This window comes from Beta vulgaris, chromosome 8 (genome assembly GCF_026745355.1).
Source record: "Beta vulgaris subsp. vulgaris cultivar EL10 chromosome 8, EL10.2, whole genome shotgun sequence".
NCBI lineage: Eukaryota > Viridiplantae > Streptophyta > Magnoliopsida > Caryophyllales > Amaranthaceae > Beta > Beta vulgaris.
This window is the reverse complement of record NC_079209.1, coordinates 61,777,000-61,796,121: the sequence shown is the minus strand read 5'-3', so window position 1 is coordinate 61,796,121 and position 19,122 is coordinate 61,777,000. Positions and strand designations below refer to the sequence as shown.

Below are 19,122 nucleotides of genomic sequence, written 5' to 3'. Positions count from 1 at the left end.
GTATAATTTTATATAAAATGATTTAAGTCAATCAGGGAAAGTGACCATACCTAGTTGACTTGCCTTTGAGCGTGATCAGCCTTTGCCTTTTCGAGTGCCTCAAGCAATCAAACATTAAACTAATTAATCAAGTTAGGTGGCTTTAATCTTTATGGAGTTTGTTTGCTACATTTTCATCGTTCTCTCTTATATTTTGCTCCTCATTTTAAAATTTAGAGAGAGTAGTCGGAGATTTTATTCTGAAAATGTACTTAGCCTATTAAACTATTTTCAATGAGATTAGTCATATTTAATAATCTGCACTTTTTTTTAACTATTTTAAAAATTGCTCCCACGTTATACACATATTACCAATCATTTATGTAGAACTATCTAATTTCTATATAATCGACCATTAATAGTTTAAACCAATTTGAGATAGAACAACAATATGTAGAATGAATCTAACTCATGTGAGGTTAGTTTTGGTTTTAAGTTAAAGTTCACAAAATTGGACAACAATTTTCCTTTATGGGGTAATATTTAACACACACTACTCATACGTTAGGTAATTTATTTACTTAATGTCTTTCAAGTATATCCTTTTGACAATCAAATGATTTTATTAATGCAACTGCATAGTGCATATACTCATGAGTCATGATAAAAACACTTATGCAAAAGACTAGAAATATTGCTTTTGCCATAAAACCAAATGAAAATACACGCGTCAAAAGGGCAAGAAACTTGTAATCGAAGAGTATAGCTCTCTTCCACAAGTTAGCAACCTAATAAGCAATAAGACTGGAAATGAAAGAAAGTACCTAACACTTAACTATTACTTTATCATTTTGTAGCCAAAGAAATACCATATGAGCATAGTCTGCCTGTTTATAATGTTATACGAAGAGGGACTATATAGTATATAGTCTGATAGTGCATTCTCATTCACCTCAATGTTTTTATATGAAAACAAGCATCCCACTCTCACCAAGTGATACATGAGATGATACCATCTTACACAAGTTTTAGTTATTATGTACTACTGTACTAAATTACATATATATATGAAAAACCAAGAATTAAATTATGACTTGAGTAATGAGATTGCAAGCTCCAATAATTTCTTTCATATAAGGGGGGACAAAAAAATTATGTCTATTGGCGGTGAAATGCAACCAACGATGAAAAATTATGGTTTCCTCCGATCTCAAATATCAATCACAAAGTAACACTACTCACTACCAAATATGAACTCATTCTCGCTCCTCATCAGCTACATGACTTCTCGTTACTCGTTTTAGAGAGAACTTAACCACTTCCAGATTTCAATGTATTACTCAACCTAAATGAGTAAATAAGAAATTAAATTTAAATGTTTCATATAAATAGTCAAGAGGAAAGAAAAATATCAACGTAATAGTAACCTACCAGTCTAAGCCCTCAAAAAGGCCTTCTCCTTTGGTGGCAGAAGTCTTGAAGATAGCCCATTGCCGGCTTTTGATCTTGTGCAGCTCCAATTGCTCGGTGACAGCAGCATCGTCAAGTGCACCAGGCAGATCCTGTATGCCAACAGCAAATTGGAAGGGAAAACTTCACGCAGGTGACCAAAGGTTTTACTTTATAAAAGATAAATTTGAAACCATAGGGAATATTTGGGATTACACAAAATACTCAAGGCAATATATATGGGAGATTTCCCTAACTTCTATATGAAATGCAGATAATGCATCAATCTATAACATTTTTGGTAACTTTTGAAAAATATGTTCTGAACTCCAACTTTTCTGGGAACTTCCCAAAACACCAGCCACTATCTCAAAACCAAAGCAATCGATATATGCACTATTTGCATATATCGGATATATTAGGACCTCCTCACATGCAAGGTACAATAATTTCTCATTTGCAAGTTTAGAAGAAATCATATTATGGTAGCATAATATATAAGTGAGTAGGTTAAGACCATAACCTGCTTGTTAGCAAAAATTAGGACCACTGCACCCTTCAATTCTTCTTCCTGAAAAAGGCAAGAAGCTCATGATTTACAATTCAACATCAGGAATGAATGAAAGCAATGTATACCGAAAAAATATGACAGAAGCTTGAAATAGATCAGGTTAAGACCACACAATTAATTCAATTCCAAATTTAAGGTTAAATTATCATGAACACAAAAGCAGCAACAGCCCACAGAGCAAGTAAAGAACTCGAGTTATTACCTCTAAGATTGCATGGAATTCATCCTTGGCTATGGCAAGCCGATCAGTATCACTTGAGTCCACCACATAAATTATGGCTTGAGTGTTTGGAAAATAACATCTCCAGTAAGGTCTGATCAAAAGAAGGCATATAAAGAAGCAAATTTAAAGGTGACAAAGAGGTGAGCATGTCATAGTCTAAAAAGTCTTTTAAACTGAAACAGGCAAAATTTATACACCTTTCATTCTTTTGACTCATGTAAAAGCTAGCAGGCGAGCAATTCATATGAGAAAATCTTAGACGATGTGCAAAAGAAGACAGCAGTAAAAACAAATAAAATACAACTTTAGCACACAGCCAAATCAATTCTGTGTTCAGAAAATTTAGAGACTGCAGAAGAGAAGATTATTTGGGAGGAGATTCTAACGAGGACTCCCTTCTCAAAATAATCTTAACTTAAGATGGTGCAATGTCACATATTGATGTAATAACTAATCTTGATGGGGGTAGTACAATGAAAGGCATCAAGAATTACACAATTCGTGTCTATTTCTACCAAATACATCGATTGCTTAACATGACATGATAAAGAGCATCTTTTTTCCCAGTCAACTAGAGCTCAAGCAGGAGATCTAATTGTAATGCATGCCTGTGGACAGGTATTTTATTCAATGCATGCTAAGAAGTGAACACTGATACACTAAATCTAGGGCTTACAGCAAGGTGAAGCATAGTCAATGCGCTTAGCAGAAGTAATCTCGCATATTAGTTACTTGAAAAGTTTCTACAACTATCCATTTAGTCAGCAATACAATGACAACAAGCATATGAACTGACTTCGATCTAGGATTTCATAAGGATTTATTTATTGCCACACAAGGACTGCATATCCCACAATGCAGAGTAAATCTTAACTGGCTGTGGTATGCATGGGCATATGGCTTTCATTTTCGCCTTTCAAATTTTCTACTGAGCTGTTTGCCTTGCTTGCGAACCTGAATGCTGCATAAAGGGTGCATTCTCTTCACCTTTCTGAATATTTGTCTCAGGTTCAATAAGTTCTAATTAGGTCTCAGTTGTAAAAATAAGGTTCAACCAGGGTTGGTCAGGTCCAATCAAGTCTAATAAAACCTAACAAGCTGAATTCAGCAAAATTAAGGTGAGCACGCACTATGCTTGAGTGAGCAGCAGGACATGCATTATATTATGGCACTATGAGGGGAAGCAGTTTCCAATTTGTTTTTCGTTGTTATGAAGTACAAGGTTCAACTTCGCAAGAGACATCACTCTTTGAGTAACCAATTTTCCATGATGTTCTACCAGCTCTACATCATGAATTACGCTTCCGATCATACATATACCAAAATGCCTCTAAAGAGGCTCCTACTTGTGGTACAAAGCCTTCCCTGTGAAATCACTTCACCAATAGGAAGGGAGAGGATTTTATTTTCTTCAAATTAAATGTGAAGCGACGTCATTAAACCACAAACCACCAAACTTCTCCATTAATGTGAAAGAAGAATAAAAATACTATATAAATCTTCCCTTCCAGACATTGATATATGAGTATGAAGATTAGCAATGCAGATACAAGTTAAAACTCCCAAGTCCCACCTAACCACCAGCCCCAAAAAAAAAAGAAAAAAAAAAAAAAAGAAAACCAAAAGAACGATGGAAATTGTCTACTCTTGGGTCATGGAATTATGGTAAGGAAAAGATTGGAATTTAAGAGTGCAACTACTCGAGAGTCGGGTTAAAAGATTAAAAAAAAAAACTATAGAAACTACAAATAGAGGTGGCATATAGACAGAGGGACATTGATGGGTTTGGGTTGCTGGACTCGTTTGATTTCTAAGGATAGACCTAATTACCCATATATGATACATTCAGAAAACAAAAAGGCATAAATGTCCATTAATCCAGATATAACTTGACACATCCACTTACCCGAATCCAATTAGTGACTAGTAATAAAATTCATAGTTAAAGCTCAGTGTTGTTCAGTTACCATTATCTGATATGTCCACTCCACTTTCCCAAAGCACTCACATTCCCCATTCTTTAATCCCAAACTCCTTATTTCCCTCTCATAGTCAAAGCCCAACAACGAAATTCAATCAGTTCAGATTTGATGCTAGTGGTGGCAAGATATTCCACTGGAACAGCTCCACAACAGAGAAATGTCAATGGCAGATTATATGGTGGCTATGGAAACACGAAACATGGAGGTGCTACTGTGTTTCGATCTAAACCGAAGCAGTTAACTGAGAGATCCAAAGAGACGAGAGAGAGCTAGAAGCTTAGAAGTGGCAGCACTGACCATTGCTGACAAGCGGCAGCATTGGTCATACCTTGAGGAAAAGCGTGTATGTGAACATCAAGGTCCGACTATGAAACTCAGGCTCAGCTGCTAGTGTTGAGCATGGACATGTCTCAGCAAGTCAAATACATCCACTTCAAAGACATTAGCCATTCTTTGGTGCAAAATAGAGCATTAGATTTTTATACCAACATTAGAGAGTCAAATATCTAACACCTTAAGCACAAAGTGTTTCCAACTTTCCACAGCTGAGATGAAGCAAAGGTGTATGCCTCACGCAAGCAAGTCACACTATCAGTTCAATGTAAGAAATTTGCTCGAAATTTCCTTACACATCACATCTGGAAAAAAAAAAAAAAAAACCTTACAATTTTATTTTATATTTAAAACTATCTGACAAATCCTTTTAGCCATGGTACCACTACCACAAAACATATTCAGTCATCAAGTTTGTGGGTAACACAAGTGCCTTCACTCTGAATTCTATAGTTTTCTCCCTATTTAATGAAACCCCAATGTTCTCTTCGCTTCTCCAATCTCTCTTGCAATATATTGACGCCCTCGCTTTGTCAAAAATCAATGAGTGACATGCATTAGGCATAACCTAGATCCAGCGACAGGTGCGTTTTGAATTTCCTGGGTATATGAGATTGATGACTAAACAAGGTATTTTTCAGAATATTAAGCAAAATTTCGACCAAGAACTGTAACAAGTTCTATATTGGCTAGTTGCTTATTCAAATTCTTCTCCCTAAAAGTAGAATGACAATTGACAACTACCAGCTCCCCCTTTTTACTTTTGTTTCTGTTGCGACAGATGCAATCAACAAAAACAAATAACAATGAACAATTGACACAAGAATTAATGTGGTTCACTAACAATGTGTTAGCTACGTCCACGGCAGAGGAGAGACGGTTTTATTAGGTTTAGGAGAGAGTACATACTACTGAATAATATGGAGGTTAATAATATGGTTTATAGAGTACCCTACTAATTAACCTCAACAGATGGACCTAAACCCGAAACAAAAACAAACCCGATATATTAAACAGCCCCCGTGTTGGGTTACCAGCGCCACATACATAATTCAATGCATAGTTCAATAGTTTCCCTCTAAGTGTTATAGTGGACTATCACCAATGCAACCAAGTAACAAAAATGTCCAAAACTTAAGGAGAGACTAAAGAATAGAGAGAAGTATAGCACTGAAGGAGGGGGAGTGAATGAAAGTCAATGAAGCTCTATAGTGAGTGAAAGAGATAAATGATGATTTTTGACAGGTTAAAGAGCTGGACAGCGTGGGTAAATGAAATATTGAAAAAGGTAGTTGGACCAGCTGAGAGCACAACAGGGAAAAGCTTTTTTATTGACAAAAGAAGTGAATTAGCAGTGCCATGACTAGAGACCTTTTGTAGATAAATTTAGACAAATACGAAATCAATTTTTTTTACAGCAATAAGGGACATATATAAGGTAGTCCGACCAAATTTTCTAGAAAATGATGTATGGTGCTTACCACATGCTATAGTGGAGCAAACTTTAGTAATGCTCCCCAAATCTCAGATACGGAAAGAATATAGCTCCAAGTAAAAAGGACGAGGTGCTTATTTAACAATTAAAAGAACAATAAAAAAACCCACAGCTGGGGAAAAGCAATCCAATAAAAAGACAAGACAGCTAAAATGAATTTGTGGTTCATTCCCAAAAAGCACCCCATTGGCCCATCTAGATTAAGGAAGAGAAAAGAAAGAAGAGGCACATTTGAAACCCCAATTTGTAGCCATCAGCAAACAGAAAACAAGTTGCATGCTCTAAGGCATGTAATTTCTAGAAGCTAAAGAGAAGTACAAAAAGGAAAAGGGAAAAGATAAAGAACTGTTTTCCTTCTTCAGGGGGTGGGGACTGGGGGGTGGGGGTTGGGGGGTGGGGGTTGGGGGCTGGGGGGGTAGATAAATAGTACCCTATGGAAGGATGATTCGCCAACGCTCCCTATAGGAAACACTAGAACAGCCATCGAGAAAGAAGGATTACCACTATCTCCCAAACTATAACGCTAAAACTAGTAATATAAGACTAGTTCATTACCGACCCATATCGGGAAGCACTATCAATTCTCTTATTTTCTTTGGAAATAAATACTTCCTGCGTTCTTTGTTAAGAAATACATACCCTTTGGGCACACATATTAAGGCAATGGAAAAACTACAAACATATTGGAGACAAATGATCCCAGTACTATGTGAATAGTGAGAGGAAAAAAGTCACTACGTACTGATCAATAAAGAACAAAAGAAGTATATATTATTAAGAATTTTTAGCAATTCTCAATTAACATGGGTGCCTTATACCAAATTTTTTTTTAAAAAGCAAATGAGCAATTATCAGTCAACTCATCTGAGAACGTGACAAATTTTGTAATACAAGGAACAAAAAATTATTTTGACTTGGAATTGGAAGGAGATCAGAACCAAAACAGTGTTAGCAAAAGATTGAGCACCACCACAAAAGGGAAGCATTACAAAACACATACAAAGACATCTGGGTCATGATCAAATACAATATCTCCAATATAACTAAATCTACTAGCACTATGAATCAGAAATTGGAGATGAAGAGGTACCTTATACTTGTCTGCCCACCTGGGTGAACAAAAGAAACAGAAAATATCAGGTGCAGTTCAGTATATTTTGGCTTTCTTTGTGTAACAAATTACCCAGAAGAGGAATGTTATGTTGAAAGTATTAAGAAACGCAGGAAGTATAAAGTTCAGGTCAAAACAACTCTTATATGAGAAACTTGAGAGCAGTGAAATAGTAATTCATTTTAGTAAATATGTAATCCATTTTTAAAATAATCCTTTTTTAAGACAATACTTGGTAATACTTTTTTCTGAAAATGTAATCATTTTGGAAGATTAGCATTTGGCCCCACAAGGAAAAAACTCATTAAAATTTAGCCAAAATGGATTACATAATTGATTAAAAAGGATTGCCACATAGTGTTTTCACATTCTCATATAAAAATTATTCTCATAAAATTTCTATCAATGACTACAAGATACCATCCTCATCCAACTAGCTAATTAATTGACAACCCTTGACTACATGAAGCATGTGTTTCTATATTAAAACATTATTTACATAATAATAACATTTCTAGTTTATGTTATGAAGCTACTCAATCAATCTATAGACTCGTGCATAGTCTCGTGTAATGAACCCAAACTTGACAGCTGCTTTCGTGATAAAGTGCTCAATGCTTGGTGCAACAAGGCTTTTCCTTCGAACTCAATGCTTTGGTGAAACATGGCTTTTCCTTTGAATTCCATTGACTATTTTCCTTCCATCTATACCACCAAATAGCTAGAGAAACTAGCTCTGCTGCAATCCATGTATCTTTCAACTAACACTAGTTTTTGTAACACCAATTACCATCGATAGTTAAGAATACATTGTCATTGAATTATGACAATGAATTATCTTTTTTTTCCTTCTTCCCTTAATACAAAATAAATGGAATTTTACATTTCCTTTTCCCTTTCTTTTCATTTCTTTGTCTTCCTTTCCTTACGGATCTAAACATCATGATTATTACCTGGTCATCTATTCCCCACACCGCTCCCCAACCTAAAAAAAAAGGTTCCTTCATCTCTCCAACTAATATGGATGTCATGTCCTCTCCGAATTTAGCTATGGCTATTAAATCAAGTCATGGTGATCATGAGCTTTTTTCTTGTCATTCAATTGACAAACTCTTAAGCAATCATACCTAATAAGAATCAACTTCCTATCATTCACCATGGTCATTCACGTATTCCTAAACCACTAACTGTCACATTGTTGACACATGAAAAGATCCCATATTGGAGACTTCTTTTTCTTTCCCAGCATTTCTCCTCACAAACAGCCTCTACATGTACCACATGCATGTTCTCCTTTAATCACATCTTTCATTATGATGTAGAAGCCATCAAATGTATTAAAACCATAACTCCTCTATTTCGACTTTATATAACTCCAACATGCAATCAATCATGACAAAATGCACAATATTCGAAGTCTATTTTTACTCATCATTCACTACCACTTGCCAAATGCACAAATCCCATCAATAAAGTTAGCTACTTCAGACCTATGATCGACACTTCAGCAAGCGTTGGGTATCCCTATCATAACTATGAAGCCATAAAACCATAGATTCACATGACGATTCCAGTACATTGCCAAAACATCACTTCCTCTTACACATTAAGCTAAATCAATCTAATACTAAAGTAGGAGAACATCAAATTCTTAACTCAACAATTCAAAACAAGCATAATAACATAAGAAAAGATAGAGCAAGTCACATACCCAGATCCCACACTTGAAATTTAATGTTTTTGTACTGCACAGTTTCCACATTGAATCCTATAGCTGAAAGAACCAAAACAACAAAAATCACATCTCATTACGAAGAAGAACAATCTACTTAGAGCATAAAATCATGACAATTTTGGAACAGAATACCAACTTGGTATAGTAGAGACTACTTCACCCATCTGAAGCCGATCTGAGGTTCAAAGATCAAACACAAAAACATCAAGAAAAAATGAAAATCAACAGCTACCCAGATCACAAAATGAGAAATTAAGAAATGGGTTATAATCAAATATTGCCACAAAAAAGAATAAGATTTATACAGAGAATAGTTGTTTTCCCAGCATTATCAAGGCCAAGAACAAGGATTCGAGCTTCCTTATTGCCGAAAAGGGAAGAAAAAAGACGAGTAAACAAAATTCCCATTTGAAATTTAAGGTTCAGTGCATCAAATGGGAATAGATCAAGATGATGTAAGATCTAAACAAGTTGCAGAATTTATTTTTGGTATGTTCAATTCTTCTCACTGCAAAAAGAAGAAACATAAGTATAAAGGAAAAAGAATATTAGAGAAGATAAAAAAAAGGAAGGCAAAAATCAAATTGGGAAGACATGCATGAGTAAGATGATGAAGAGAGGGGTTTACCTGAGTGATGCGAGCAACAATATTTCGACAAAAACCGTATAAATTATAAATTCAGGAGCTTTTTTTTCTTCTATTTATTTATTGTTTGGACTTTGGAGTTTGGAGTGAGAATTACTTGAAAGATTAGCGGAAAGAATTGAAGCGGAGGAACAAGTGTTGAAAAATGACAAATCCTTTCTTTCCCATTTTTCTATTCCCTATCCCCTCTCTCTCTTCTTTTTTTTCTGTTCACAACACAAGTACCTTTTTTTTTTCTTGTGAGGGTTTCTTTCTTTCTCTTATTTCATGGCTAGTAATTCGCAAAATATTCTATGCATGGTTGTAGTCTCTAATTGATAGATGCTACACTACACTACACTACATTACACAAGGTAGCATTGTGGGCATCGACTTCTAATTTATTTAACAATGGAGATAGAACAGAAAAAATAATTAAATTGCCGACTCTGATTTGAGAGATTATGAGTTGCAAATGTTAAATGTTATTTTGATTTCAATGCATGTTATTTCCTTTTCAATAAGAAAATTGTATGTAAAATATTATGTGCGCGTAGTGCTAGTGTGTGCGCCTTTCAATTTGATTCATAATTCCATCATTATGGAGGTCAAGCCAACCAATAATTATTCTCAATTTATATTACAAGATGATAACATTATTGAAATAGTGTCAAGACAAATTTAATGATATGACTTTCGTAAGTCTATTTGTCATATCATAACTATTATAAAAAGTTGCATATTTGTTGTTAAAATCATTTGTAAATGTTAAAATTATTCGTAATGGTAGTGAATCTAGTGATTTGGAGCATATAAAAAAATATCTACGTAAATAGGATATACTGGATTGGAACCAATATTAGAGGAATAAAGAATTATGCGAAGTAGAATACAATAATCATGAATGTGAAAGTATTGGGTCAGACCGTCTGACCCAATATTCTCGTCAGACGGGCTGAGCCCAGTACTATACAATTTTAGTTTCGACTTCCCTCCACAAAACCAGCACCTCAATCTTCTGAAAACAGCCCGGTATATTAAAATGGAGGCGACGTCGTCGACAACATCAACCTCGGTGGTTTCCGATGACGGATCAACAGTAGATTCAAGCATGAACTGGGTAACATTAGGTGCCTTGTCCTGGAGAAGGTGGCTGCATCCCTTGAACTTCCATGTAAATATCAAAGTTTTGGATATGCCGACATCGATTATCAATTTAGCTCAGGAAAATCTGACAATTTATAGGGGCTTGGATGCTTCTTTTGGTGGGTGGTTGAGTAGGAAATTGTCCCTGTCTAATCCTTTCGATGATACCATCGACCTGGACGAAGTAACAGCACTGGTTTCAGTTTTTGAAAATAGTGGTTCTCTTTTAGTGGAGACAATCTGCAGGAAACAAAATATTAAAGGGTCTAACAAGCACATTTTCCAGTGTTCACAAGGTTAGTGTTTTGTTTTCTTTTCAGTTGGACTTTGTTTACTTTCAGTTGGACTTTGTTTTCTTTCAGTTAGACTTTGTTTTCTTTCAGTTGGACTTTGTTTTCTTTCAGTTGGATTTTGTTTTGTTTCAGTTGGACTACCTGAAAATAAATGAAGACTACCTGAAAAAGAATGAAGACTACCTGAAAAAAAATGAAGACTACCTGAAAAAGAATAAAGACCAACTGAAACCCAAAGTAAGTCTAACTGAAGTACAAAAATCAACTGAAAAAAAAAGAAGACTAACTGAAAACAAAATGAAGACTACCTGAAAAAAAATGAAGATTACCTGAAAAAGAATAAAGACCAACTGAAACCCAAAGTAAGTCTAACTGAAGTACAAAAACCAACTGAAAAAAAAGAAGACTAACTGAAAACAAAATGAAGACTACCTGAAAAAAAATGAAGACTACCTGAAAAAAAATTAAGACTAACTGAAAAAAAATTGGAACCACCTGAAAGTCGTCCGACCAAAGATTATGGTCGGACGAGTTCGACACAATACGTTCTAATAATATATACTTCCATGGATAAAAATCTTCTCATTTCACCTATGTGATGTCAAAGACTTATTGTTAATACATTTTACCTATCATGATCATATCTTTTAATTTATAATCGTTTTTCTCGTGGAGTGCAAAAAAAGTTTGGTTATCATAAATCGAAATTAAAAACCACACAATATTACTAAGACAATAATACATTTGGAAAACCATGATATTAGGGAAAAAATAATATCATCATATATTTTGTCTTTTTTTATTCTCTGTAGTATGTAGTGTATTTATCGATATTGATTTACATTGAGCATGATCATTTAAGCAATTGGGTGATTGGTTAAAACATGAACGTACTTTGCTAGAGAGCACAACGAAGGAAATTAACTTTTGAAGACTGAGAACTGCGAAGCATAGAGTTCTTGTAATAGTACTGCCAATAACAATGTCGGTCAACATAATCTATAATTACAATGCACTCCGCCAGTTCGCTGGAAATATGAATCTAAGTTTGAGTCTAACTAGGACCCTATTATTCTAAAACCTTACATATGTGATATGTTGTTCTAAATCTAGAGTCTAGACAAAGGTGCAAAAAGGCTCCTTCCTATACACACCCTTCACTCTACAACGCAGATTGGAAGATCATCTCAGCCAACTCCTGCAAAATTAATGAACATATATATTAGTTACTTAAAAATGAAGGAAAATCTAAGAAATAGAGCAATAAGATGTGCAATATGTGACAATAAAGTCCATCAATAGCTGGAAAAAAAAAACATATAAACTTGAAATGCAATATCTTTAACACCTGTTTGCCAGAAGGAACTTTAGGCTCGCCCCATTCGATAGCCTTCTTCTCAAGATACTCGAAATCAGCCTTGCCAGCCTGAGCAGTGGGGAAGGGTTGTCAAGTGAATTGTGTGCATTCCTTATCAAACATAAGATATGGCATTCAAATAAAAAAAAAAAAATAGAAGCAATTATTGCAGAAAGATTACCTCTATTTTGGCCCCGATCTCTGAGTCAAAGCTCTGATATCTTTTCTTCACAAGTTCCCCTAGTGATCCATCCTTCAATAAGGAATTTGAACCACAATATTATATAATATTAATTAAAAGGGTAGAAAGGGAAAATGAAGAGGTATTTGTAGAACGAAAAAAAAAATTAACAAAATAAACAGTCACCTCGATCAGCTTGGCAGCATTTCGGAGTCCACGAGCCATTGTATCCATTCCACTAACATGTGCAATGAACAAGTCCTCCACATCCGTGCTCTCTCTTCGACTGACAAACAAAATCATCTGCGTTACTATACTTTGCCTAAAAACTAAATGATGGGGAATGAACTCTTCCTTCACTCAAGCTGTCAGACCTCTAGTTTTTGAGTATTGGTAATTGCACTAATGCAATCTTTACAAATTAATTACTAGTTATGCATATACCTAATCTTGTTTTAACATCAAAAAGTACTTTTATTAAATAAATAAAAACTCACAGCTTTGCATCAAAATTAAATCCTCCAGGAGCCATTCCACCCTACACCAGGAAGAAAAACAATTACAAGACCACTCAAAACGGCAACTTCTTAATACGTACAGAGGATGTATTTGAGAACGGAGACATTTGACTCACATTTTTAATGACACTGAGCATAACCATGGTAGCTTCTGCAATGTCAGTCATAAACTGATCTGTATCCCAGCCTGTAGCAACACATCACATTCTGAGACTACAAAACTTATCTTTGCATCTTAAAGATAGCCGTGTAGACACTTCATCTCCCAAAATAACAAAAAAGAAATGAAATGGTACCAGTCTGAGGGTCTCCAGAATTTGCATCAATATTTCCAAGCAAGCCGTTAATTCTAGCAGTCTCAAGGTCATGATGACAACTGAAAACATACAAGTTATTTTAGATCAAGTTTATATGCCTCAGTCCTGTTTAAGGAGAACCAACTTTCTACAGACAAGTGGTAACATACCTGTGACCAGATAGCGTAGCATGATTGCATTCAATGTTAAGCTTGAACTCATCTGTCGAAATTATCTTTATATCATTAGTGCCAAATGATGTACAAAACAAAAGTTCAATTTTTTTTTGTGACTGCTCTCAGCTGTTGAAACTTGAACCACTTAATAAATAGATAAAAACATAAGAATCAGAATTCTTTTTCTCCTTTGTTTAGATATATGACATCAAATTTGACATCAGAAACAAAGGGAGAAACCAGAAACAAGATTTAGTAAAATCAAAAGTGGTTCAGAAAATAAATATTGAATAAAACAGAAAGATTCATCATTACTAGCAAAGGAAAACCCTCAAAAGTCAAAAGTAAGCTTTCTGCATATGAAGAAGCCAGAAGTACATAATTTAAAAGAGGGAAATTTTAAGATCACCTATAAGGCCATATTTACGCAAGAAATTAGTTGTTGTTGCTGCATCCCAGTCATACCTAACAACAATAACTTTGTTCAGACATCAAGCAAATCAAGAAATAGAGACTGCAGTTTTAAGGTGGAAGACGTACTGATGCTTGGTAGGCTCCTGGGGTTTTGGTTCAATAAGCAAAGTTCCTGTAAGAAAGAATACAATTAGAAGACACCAGGGCAAACAAATAAAAAACAGTGATGGAGTAAATGCAAGACATAAATACAGCAATAAAGACAATGTCATGTTACAAAAATCTACCAAGTCAATTTCTTCCATTGCATTCAGTTAAAGATCCAAACGAAAAATGAAGTTACCTTTAAACCCTATCTTTTTCTTATAGTTGGCAGCAGCTTCAAGAAATCTTGCCTGCCAATGAATATTGAATAACTTTATGATGCCGCTGGAATATCTCAAATATTGCAAGGGAAGGAGAAAAAAGGTGAATGCACCATACCAAATGAATTTTTCCATAAAGATCATTTTTTCGCTTCCATAACAAATAGAAATACAGAAGCCACAAGAAAAGACGCTCTTGAAAAAAAAAAATTGAAGATCAGGTTATGGTTCATACCATATGATCAAGTTCTCTACCCATATCTGTATTCAGAAGTGTCTGATAACCCTCACGACCACCCCAGAAAACATAGTTTTCTCCACCTAAGTAATGTGTCACCTGTATGAAGTATTGACATTAGCACCACTCTCCATATTAGAACATTCTACTACTCTTCTGTCAATATAGCATAAATTACTCACCTCCATAGCCTTCTTAACTTGAGCGGCAGCATATGCATATACCCGTACCTCAGGGCTGCAAAGGAGGCTCTAAGTTTCCAATACCACAAAAATTATATTTAATATAAAGGAGCAAGAAGATTTTCCGTAGATACCTTGTAGCCCCTCCGTGCATGTAACGAGGATGATGGAACAATTGAGCTGTGCCCCACAATGGATGAATCTTGGATCCCTGCTACCCATAATACAAGTCAGTCCACAGATACTGAATACCACCTAGATAACCCAGCTGTTCCTTACTATTTGATAATCAAGTCAATAATACTAGATTGATGACAGATTTAGGATTCCGACTGAAGTAGTACATAAATGTGGCTTGCATAGCGGATCGATGAACGTAAGATAGTAAGCGGATTCAAAGCAGAATATATCACGAGTGAGTTGAAGACTTTCTCAACAGGAAGTCGTAATGAGTTAATGTGGTAAACTCCTAAAGATTAAAGTGTCTTTCCCAGTATTACCTATGAGGCTATGACCAGTTTAATGCAACTAGGTAGCGAACTGCATTCAGTGCCCCTACTTAGTAACCAAGATTACATAAGGAACAATTAGCTTCGCTATATTTTGAGCCAATCAAAACATTAGTTGACACCTTTTGTCCATTATAAAATTTCAGACTTGGATTAGGTATAATTATTAAATGGGACTAAAAGTTTGGTAGTGAATAGAGATAGAGACGAAAAGAATGAGGAAGTTTATAATAGAGAGACGAATGGTCGACAGGGTGAAGAGAGAAGTTGACATGTTTGCCTAAAAAGGAAAGTGAGTGAAAATTCCTAAGGGACCTAGAGAGTAAATTTGTATATGAAAGTATTTTGTTGCAATATGTAAATAAATGATCTTTAGCTTGCTATCTACTCATACATGCAGGTAGTATTCAAATTATTTGCTTTAGTTACCCATTATAAAAACCAACACAACTAGAAATTGAATGCAGAACTTTAACTTCCTCTAGTCTGCTATAAGTTTACCCTCAAAACCAATTGAAAAAGCATTAATTCTTCCTGATTATCATGATATCAGTTAGCATACAAACAGGGCCAAAATCTCGAAGCAGTATACCTGCAATTCCTTGGCTAAAGCTACCACTTCATCCAGATTCTTATTTGTTTCCTGCAATATCAAAGATACAGCAAGCAAAAATTAGCTATGGTATAAGTTAGACAGATGTAGCAAAGTGCACAGGAAGTGTGCTACTATCTATTAAGGATTTTACAACCCATTTTAGTTTCAAGTCATGTAATCAACTTTATATCTGGTTATAAAAAGACAACTTACCTCCAAAGTTTTACCCTCTGGAGCTATATCCCTATCGTGGAAGCACCAAAACTCAACTCCAAGCTTATCAATGAACTCGAAGTTTGCTCGCACTGCAAGCAAGAAGGCACTATTACTTTATTTTGAGCTTCTTTTAGGACTTCCATTGAGAAAGATAGGACGCATAAATCTTACTTCTTCTCTTTGCCATGGCCACAGAATTGGTGCCATCTTCCCATGGCCAAAATTTAGTGGGTGAACCAAATGGGTCACCTCCTGTTCCACGGAATGTATGCCAAAATGCTACACTGAATCTAAACCAGTCCTGTGGTTCAATTCATTGCAGAAATGTCAGGAACATATTATACATAGAAACTTTAATTCTTCCAACATTTAGAAATAATAAAAACCAACCTTCATTTTCTTCCCAAGGATCACCTCTTCAGCATTGTAATATTTAAATGCCAGATGGTTCTTGCTTTTAGGCCCCTAAGAATGGCACATATAAGAAAAAGCATAAGGCATCATTTTTCATAGCTTTACCATGATCATCTCATATTACATTCACACAAATGCTGATAAAGAATTACCTCATACTTAATCTTGGGAATTTCAGGGAAGAATTCCCCTTCCCATCCATCATCACCACATCCGCTGCCTTCAGCGGGACAAGTTGGTGGACCGACTGCCACCTATGTACAAATTACATGTACAATAAGAAAAAGGAATACTCGTATTTTTAAAAATGAGAAACATGATAAACAAGAAAATAAAGCAGAAGCATACTTACCACTGCAGTCAAAACAAGAGTAAAACAACATAAAAGTAACAAATTCATTCGTATCCTCATTCTGTTCTTACTTGCACGGTTCTGTCATGGAAGCAATAGCATAATTGTAAGAAAAATCAGCAATCTTAATATATATATAGCAACAAGTAAGAGTTTCATATGGCGAAAAAAGACATCAAGATGATCTTAGCGAGCACACGCACACACACAGACATACACAAAATGGAAGCAAATCAAAGGCACGATATGAGAAGATCAGTATTGGTATATAGTGCTTTAAAAGGAACAACAAAAAACGGACCGCATAAAGTAAGTCTATCATCTTAGCTATAGTATTTTATCATAAAATTGAACTGACAGTAAAATTGATGATGTTACAGAATTACAGTATAAAGTAGAACAAAATATTCCAATTCCATGTTAGAATCAATAACTAGTCTCTGAATCACAATGAGGAAGTGCATCAAAAATTTTCATCAATCATCATACCAGGACATTAATGATGCCAATCAATTATTAACCGAAAAAACATCAAATTCAACACACCTAATCAATATTTCATCGAAAGAGTAAATTGTAAAGGAACACAAAGAAGAGTAAATAAGTTGCGCAATTTATCCAGAAACGAAAATCAGAGAAAAGAAATACTGCTAAATCAAAATCTGGTAATAGCATAAAATCAAAATCTGTAGGAGTAGAAAATAAAAAGAAATGGTAATAGCATAAACTGAAAGAGTGAAAATATAGCAATTAGTAAAAAAGGTATGATGAAACAGAAAAATGTAAGGAGAGAGATATAGAGAGCAAGACAAATTAGAGAGAGAAATTTACATAAAACGATATGATCGATGATCAATGAAATGGTGAAACAGATGGAACCAAATTTATGAAGGGGGGATTTGAGTAAAACTAGGTGAAATAATAATCCTTAGTTGTTGGATAAGAAGAATTAAGATATTTAAACTGAGTTGCTAAAGATGAGATTTAAAAGAGCCAAATCCAAAACTTTATCTAATATACAAACTGCGGACTCATCTATGACGTGGATTGTCTCACACGTGCCCTCCGTGTGCCACTTTCAGTGTTGCAAACCTTAAAAGGTGGGCCTATTGATGGGAGAGGTGATCAATATATGAAAATGAGAGATTAGGTTAATTTTTAGCCCGCCTCAAATGGGCCGAAAAATCCGCATGGATAGGTCCAGATTAGTAGTTTTTGACACGAGAATTTCGCTCTGAGGCTTTGGCCCAAAAGGATCACTTTTTTTGCTAAAATCCGACTCGTTCCATGATCATCTCTAAGTTATGGCCGCTGCTGGGTGCTCACGTCGGGTCAAGAGGCGGGTTGTTGGGTTGGAAAATCAACACGTAACTGCATATTAAGTGATCGTTGATTAGGGATGAAAAGCAATTGAATAATGAGGGTTAAGATTATTCTATTCTTTCATAAAAAAATTAAATTAAAATGATCTTGTCATATATAGGGGTGGATTTAGAGAGTAGCCTACCAAGGTCGTAGACCACAACATGATTTCATGATGCATGATAAAAAAAAATGTTAGACACTTGAACTCTCTAAGCCGACTCGAAATATCCTATTCAACACCCATTTTTAACTAAAAAACCTTTAATCAAAACCCAATATAGATCAACCTGCCTCAAATCAACTAAACTCGAGGTACCTGAAGGTGAGCCCAATCGAATCTACTCAACCCAGAACTAACTCAGAAAACCCGAGCAACACGAGATCGGAATAATAATGACCCAAATTCAACATAGAATCAGTATGATTCAAAACAACTCCTACATCAAGTGTCTCGAAATAGTTTTATAAGACCGAAATAAACTTAAACGCGACTGGTAGTAAGTATATATTTATCTTAACTCTTAAGAGATGGAGTATCGACTCTATATTTCCTTATAAGAATTCAAATATCAACATAGATTTTCGTGGCAGTATCCACAACCAAAAATAAATTAAAAATATGCTCGACTCAAAATGAATTAGATTCGAGAAGATTCTCGCCTATCACCTGCATGAAAGTCGGATATACAATATATAATTGTTTATTAGTTTTTTTAAGATTGAAAAGTTTGTGATATTATTTTAGTTTTTTGGATTTCATTTCAATGTCATTTAGAGTTTAAGGCTTTAAAAAGAAAGAAAATCCATATTTGCACAAAAAATTAGAAGGAAGGCTAAAGTGAAAGCTACCATTACCTTCCATTCAAAGCATTTAAGGCAAACCACACTTACCCCACAATCTCACCGGCCTTTCAACTCCCATGCAAAATAAAATAAAATCCCATAATAAAACCTAATAAAGGAACCTTCCTTAGCAAACAGGAACTCTCAGTACTTTCCTAG

At 35.0% G+C, this 19,122-nt stretch overlaps 2 protein-coding genes across 3 annotated transcripts; both read right to left on the bottom strand.

Annotated features, from left to right (window-relative positions):
- Positions 1-850: 850 nt before the first annotated feature.
- Positions 851-9,765, bottom strand: LOC104902430 (ADP-ribosylation factor 1). Its single transcript, XM_010690210.4, has 9 exons — positions 9,507-9,765; positions 9,184-9,386; positions 9,015-9,053; positions 8,855-8,917; positions 7,123-7,141; positions 2,202-2,313; positions 1,952-1,999; positions 1,411-1,541; positions 851-1,324 (listed from the first exon to the last, which is right to left on the bottom strand). Exons 2-9 carry the CDS (start codon positions 9,284-9,286, stop codon positions 1,291-1,293), a joined length of 549 nt encoding a protein of 182 aa, XP_010688512.1. The 5' UTR covers positions 9,287-9,386; positions 9,507-9,765; the 3' UTR covers positions 851-1,290.
- A 2,119-nt stretch (positions 9,766-11,884) lies between these two features.
- LOC104902429 (xylose isomerase) lies at positions 11,885-17,746 on the bottom strand. Of its 2 annotated transcripts, none has more exons than XM_010690209.4 (21): positions 17,587-17,746; positions 16,756-16,836; positions 16,556-16,657; positions 16,380-16,454; positions 16,161-16,290; positions 15,987-16,078; positions 15,771-15,821; positions 14,804-14,880; positions 14,670-14,724; positions 14,485-14,586; positions 14,228-14,279; positions 14,011-14,056; positions 13,880-13,935; positions 13,465-13,516; positions 13,295-13,374; positions 13,115-13,185; positions 12,978-13,018; positions 12,667-12,766; positions 12,481-12,552; positions 12,291-12,368; positions 11,885-12,140 (listed from the first exon to the last, which is right to left on the bottom strand). In XM_010690209.4, exons 2-21 carry the CDS (start codon positions 16,813-16,815, stop codon positions 12,105-12,107), a joined length of 1,428 nt encoding a protein of 475 aa, XP_010688511.1. In that variant the 5' UTR covers positions 16,816-16,836; positions 17,587-17,746; the 3' UTR covers positions 11,885-12,104. The 2 variants fall into 2 exon arrangements, with proteins under 2 accessions (XP_010688511.1, XP_048491269.1); XM_048635312.2 differs by lacking the exon at positions 17,587-17,746 and adding an exon at positions 16,973-17,436.
- Between the last annotated feature and the right edge of the window lie 1,376 nt (positions 17,747-19,122).